The sequence below is a fragment of the Ovis aries genome, chromosome 15 (assembly GCF_016772045.2).
Source record: "Ovis aries strain OAR_USU_Benz2616 breed Rambouillet chromosome 15, ARS-UI_Ramb_v3.0, whole genome shotgun sequence".
Classification (NCBI taxonomy): Eukaryota; Metazoa; Chordata; class Mammalia; order Artiodactyla; family Bovidae; genus Ovis; species Ovis aries.
Window position 1 is genome coordinate 77637844 of NC_056068.1, and position 6320 is coordinate 77644163.

The window sequence follows — 6320 nt, forward strand, 5'->3', positions numbered from 1 at the left end:
GATCAAATGAATCTCTACATGCTCTGATACAGGGCAGTCAAATAGAGATTACTTAACCAGATTACACATTTATATTCCCTAAATTAGCAACAATCCACCAACACTCCATTTTTCTTGGACAATATAGCTCAAAAAATGATTTCTACCATGTTTCTGCTGATAAATAACAGTTCTAAAATATTGTGTGTAAAATGAGAAAACATAGTACAGGTGAAAACCTCTGAGGTCTTTTTTTTTTAAAAAAATTATTCATAAGTTCTTTCCAGTATGATTCTGTGGAAGAGGTCAGTTTCTCACAAATGCCCCCTGTGGAAGCCAGAGAATCTTCTTGGGCTTTAATTTCATTCTGAAATGTTTTTTGCACAAAGTCACTCTACAATAATAGCTAGAAAATCTAACAAACAGTGGGCTTTTTAACTTTTGCAACTGTAATAAATAAGTACATGAATTTTACATGTTTCTTCAAATATATCTGTATTGTTTAGACATGCTGATTCAGTGCTTTAGCATCAGATTCTAGAGCAGAAACCCACAAAATAGATACACATTAAGAGTGTATCCAGATGAATGCTCTTTACTTTTGGTGTAATATGTATCTTCTTTATAGATCAGCACCCTGGTATTCACAACCATTTTATATTCTTTCTTAACATTTATTATATATATATATGCATTCAAGCCACATACCATATCTTCAGTTAATTTTTATTTTGTTAATTATTGATGTCTAATGAACACTCACAAATGTTATCTACTCTGTTTATTCCTTCCTTTTTCTTTACTTTGTTCTCCCTCTCTCTCTTTCTCCACTTGTGTCCCAAACATTAGGTAAGTGCTTTGGATAATACAGACAGAATGTAGGATCCTTGAGCAAAGATTGTTCACAATCTCATACTGTAGGTCATGATTTCACAAACAGGACAATATTAAATAGACTGATTAAAGAAAATGGTTGTCTGTGAACTATAAAAAGGAACATTTAATCAGAGCTAAGAATGGGAGGAGTTGATAGCTAATTATTAAGGAAAACTATGCAATTTACCAAGGCACTTTATTTTTTATTTATTTGTTTCTGCTAGGGAAATGTAATTTTATTTATTTATTTATTTTTTACATATAAATTTATTTATTTTAATTAGAGGTTAATTACTTTACAATATTGTATTGGTTTTGCCATACATCAACATGAATCTGCCACAGGTATACACGTGTTCCCCATCCTGAACCCTCTCCCTCCTCCCTCCCTGTACCATCCCTCTCTGTAGTCTCAGGGCACCAGCCCCAAGCATCCAGTATCCTGCATCGAACCTGGACTGGTTATTCATTTCATATATGATATTATACATGTTTCAGTGACATTCTCCCAAATCATCCCAGCCTCTCCCTCTCCCACGGAGTCCAAATTTCTTTCAGTTTTGGATTTCTTAAGTCTAAAAAGGTGTGTGTATGTATGTGTCTGTGTGTTCAGTTGCATCCAGCTCTTTGTGACCCCAGGAACCACAGCCTGCCCAGCTCCTCAGTTAATGGAACTTTCCAAGCAAGAATACTGGAGCAAGTTGCCATTTCCTATTCCAGGGGATATGCCTGACCCAAGGATTAAATTCGAGTCCTCTGCATCTCTTGCATTGGCAGGCAGATTGTTTACCACTGAGCCACTGGGAATCCCCTGAAAAGGTATACAGCTGCTCAACTCAAGACCTCTATAAGTGTCAAATTATCTTCCTAGAATCATTTCCTTCCCAAAGTTTTGGATCTGACAATATCTCCTTTAAAGAAAACCTTTCTTCTGCACACTATGTTTTGACATTTTTTCCTAGATTTTTAACCCTACTTTTTTTTTGTTTTTGTTTTTAATTAATGGAAGTCTTAAACTTTACTATGAATTGTATGTGTGGTTAGTTAGTAAATGTTTCTTTATTCATCTAGATTATACGGTTCATTTTTCTACAAACTAATGGGTTTTTAAAGAAATGTAAAGCACTTAGAGACAGACAAATAAGAATTAAATAGTTGATAAATATTAATACACTTGAAATAATAATGTTTGAATGAATGGATACATACAAAACGTATGATAGAATTTGAAGAGCCAGGAAGTTTTACACAGGGTTTCACAGATAAGGTCAAGACATAAAATGAAGCATGACAAGTTTTGAAAACTGCAACAATTTCCTATGGCTTAACTTTACTATAGATACTCATTTATTAAGTAATTTGATAAAATTATATTTCTCATGCATCATACCGTATAATTTTGCAAAAATAATAACTACTATATGTGTGTGCATATGTGTTATATAAATCTTTGAAACCATCTTTTATTTTTTAGTTTTCCTAGAGCATTTTTCACATCCTTGTTCCGTAGGCTATAAATCAGAGGATTTAACATGGGAATCATAAGGGTGTAAAACAATGAGGTCATTTTGTCTTGATCTAAAGAGTAGATTGAACTTGGCCTAAAGTACATAAAAAGCATAGTTCCCTGGAAAATTGCCACAGCGGTTAAGTGGGAGGCGCAGGTGGAGAAAGCTTTGAACCTCCCCTTAGTAGAATGGATCTTTGAGACTGCTAGGATGATATAACAGTAAGAGACAAGAACTCCTGAAATTGAGCTCAATTCAATGAAGCCGAAAACAATAAATACTATCCATTCATTGACCTGTGTATCAGAGCAGGAAAGAAGGTAGAGTGGAGGTAAGTCACAGAAGAAGTGGTTAATCTCATTTGACCCACAAAAGCATAAGTGGAATGCTAATGTCGTGTGGATCAAAGCATCTGTCATTCCCACCAGGTAAACCCCAGCCACGAGCAGGGAGCACACCCCACTGGACATGCTGACCGCATAGAGCAAGGGGCTGCTGATGGCCCTGTATCGATCATAGGCCATCACTGCCAGCAGGAGACACTCAGAATCTGCAAAGGTACAGGCAATCAAGAACTGTAGGGCACAGCCATAGAAGGGGATTGATTTGTTCTTGGCCAAAAGGTCAACCAGCATTTTGGGCCCAATGGCTGTGGAATAGCAGAGGTCACAGAAGGAGAGGTGGCTGAGGAAAAAGTACATTGGCGTTTGCAGCTGGGGATCCATTCTAATCAAAATGATCATTCCAAGATTTCCCAGAAGATTAATGAGATAGACCATCAGCAACATGGCAAATAAGGTCACTTTCACTTCCAGATCACTGGTAATCCCCAAGAAAATGAATTCAGTCACAGAGGAGCAATTTTCTTTCTCCATTCTTTAATTTTTCTTATCTAAATTTTTGACAAAATGATCAGGAAAAGTGTAGACAAATGTACGGACATCTGCAAAATATCTGTAAAGGAGAGCACAGTCTCTTTGTGTAAATGTCATTTTATACTCAGAAAATTACCCAATCATGCCCCTACTTTTTGAAGGAACATTGTTACCTACCTGGCAAAATAAAAACAAACAAAAAACTATATTACACATTGAAAAAGTTTTATCTAAGTCTGCATGTCATTATGATGTATATAAAACTCTATGAGTTTTTCATTTTCCTAGGTTTTTGCCTTCTTACCTCTGGAGGTATAATTGGAAGAATTAATGTCTTATTTTATGTTCAAAATACCATAGAAGAGACACCAATGTTTGAGAGACCTGGCTGTTAGTTATAGGATTAAGCATTTTCCATCTCTGGAAATAGTCATTTGGGCACAAAAATTTGTTACCATTGTTATGTTTCTCAGAATACAGCTCAGCTAATGTTGATTTGAAATGATTGTCCATACATTCTAGAGCATATCAGCAACCATTCATAATGAAAATTACTATGTTACCGTCCTGGTCTGTTACCTTCAGCATCTGGTAGACATAAAATGGGCACTATTGAGCTTTACTGTAGAAACGTGTTGCTCCTTTGCCACAGTTCTCTTTACTGATCTCTGCTTCGCCCTGGTGCCAGAGGATGGATCCCTTGACCAGCCAAGAAGAACGATACAAAGAAGTGAAAACAACAGAATTTAACACACACATCTGTGTGTCTTTGATTTTAATTGACTTTTGTATTAAAAAGAAAATGAGATGAGGTGTAATGAACACTTCGGATGTGTCGAGTGTCCTCCTTGTGTATGTATCTGCTTGCGTCATGTCTGCATGTCTCTACTGATCTAAGAATTAGCATATTGGAGACAGGTTTTCTTTAAGTACATATTGGCGTATGATTTACATGGAGTTAAGTTTCCAAATATTGCTATTTATACTGTTCTGCCTATATTATGTTTGAAATAAAATTTTAAAAAAATATGTATATGCTTCCCCAGTGACAAAGAGTAAAGGCTTTCCTGTGAATCTAAATTAAGAGAAAATAATTAAACAATCATTTTATAGATACTAGAGACAGATTCTTCCAATTCTGAGAAGAAAATATTTTCTGATTTTTTAACTCATGAGTTTATTATATTGAATTGGTAGGCATAATTAATTAATTGAGAAATTTCTCATTTTTTAATGCTAAGTTTTTCTCCTCTATTCTTAAATCTGGAGACTCAAGAACATACCTGGAATGAGCAGGTCTTTCTGTCTTTGCTGCTGCTGCTAAGTTGCTTCAGTCGTGTCCGACTCTGTGCGACCCCATGTCCTTGCTACTGATGTCTAAAAAATAAACAGCTAACCTTTTATTTTGCCAGGTAGCATTTGGGACTTAAGTCTCTGAAGCATCCACCCTCTGGCTAAGTGTTTGCTAACATTTGGCTAATTATATTTTCTGCTCTGCATTTTCCCCTGTGAAAACAGTAACAATCTTTGCAAAAAATAAGCTTCATTTCTTCACTATTGTCAACATACTGATCTGACAGTAAGAAAAATACAGATTATGTGAAGTCTAAGCTGCACAGTTACACTGAATCTGAACTCCCCTTACCTAGTCAAAGCAGAGATCCCAGGAATTACAAGATTTCCCAACTTAGTAATTTACATCTTCCTATTATTCATTTGGTTTCTTTCTTTTTGAAATATTCACCTTCTCTATGTCATTTAGCAATATTTCTAGTAATAAAAATATATGAAGAAATGTCAAAGCAATGCATGAAAAGCCAATAGATTCAAATAATCCATACCTAAAATCAATTATTTTTGATTAAGGCAATGATTTGATGTAGTTTGTGGGGATACTTGGATTCAAACAAACATTAGAAATGAAAAGTGGGGAAAATGCACTTATTTTATTCCTGCACTATATCTTTTTAGAATAAAGATTGACTCAGGTGTTAAAGCCTTTTTATGACTCGCAATTTCCTCTCTTATTAAAGAGGCAAAAACAAGATATGTGTATTAAAGAAAATTGATGATGAATTTAAGTCCTCTTAGGCCTCAAATTACTGCAGATGATGACTACAGCCATGAAACAAAAAGATGCTTGTGACTTGCCTGGTGGCTAGATGGTAAAGCGTCTGTCTACAATGCAGGAGACCCGGGTTCGAGACTTGGGTTGGGAAGATTGCCTGGAGAAGGAAATGGCAATCCACTCCAGTACTATTGCCTGGAAAATCCCATGGATAGAGGAGCCTGGTAGGCCTGAGACTATGGGGTTGCAAAGAGTCGGACACAACTGAGTGACTTCACTTCACTGTGCCTTGGAAGAAAAGCTAAGACTAACCTTGGAAGGAAAGTTATGACCAACCTAGATAGCATATTCAAAAGCAGAGATATTACTTTGCCAAAAAAGTCTGTCTATCAAGGCTATGGCTTTTCCAGTGGTCGTGTATGGATGTGACAGTTGGACTGTGAAGAAAGCTGAGTGCCAAAGAATTGATGCTTTTGAACTGTGGTGTTGGAGAAGACTCTTGAGAGTCTCTTGGACTGCAAGGAGACTCAACCAGTCCATTCTGAAGGAGATCAGTCCTGAATGATCATTGGAAAGACTTATGCTAAAGCTGCAACTCCAGTACCTTGGCCACCTCCTGCAAACAGTTGACTCATTGGAAAAGACCCTGATGCTGGGAGGGATTGGGGGCAGGAGGAGAAGGGGACGACAGAGGATAAGATGGCTGGGTGGCATCACGGACTCAATGAACGTGAGTCTGAGTGAACTCCGGGAGATGGTGATGGACAGGGAGGCCTGGTGTGCTGAAATACATGAGATCACAAAGAGTTGGACACGACTCAAGCGACTTAACAGCAGCAGCAGCAGTAGGCATAAAATGTTTTATTTACAAATTTATTTTACCAAAACAGTAGCTATGACTGTGGCTTTGTAGTATAGCCTGAAGTCAGGCAGGTTTATTCCTCCAGTTCCATTCTTCTTTCTCAAGATTGCTTTAGCTATTCGAGGTTTTTTTGTATTTCCATACAAATTGTG

At 36.8% G+C, this 6320-nt stretch overlaps 1 protein-coding gene across 1 annotated transcript; it reads right to left on the minus strand.

Moving 5' to 3' along the window:
* Window positions 1-2293: 2293 nt before the first annotated feature.
* On the minus strand, window positions 2294-3238 carry LOC101112465 (olfactory receptor 5W2-like). Its single transcript, XM_042232802.1, has one exon. The coding sequence runs from the start codon at window positions 3236-3238 to the stop codon at window positions 2294-2296; it is 945 nt and encodes a 314-aa protein (XP_042088736.1).
* Between the last annotated feature and the right edge of the window lie 3082 nt (window positions 3239-6320).

Coding starts and splice junctions, on each gene's coding strand:
- LOC101112465 (XM_042232802.1), bottom strand. CDS start 3,238: ATGGAGAAAGAAAATTGCTCCTCTGTGACTGAATTCATTTTCTTGGGG.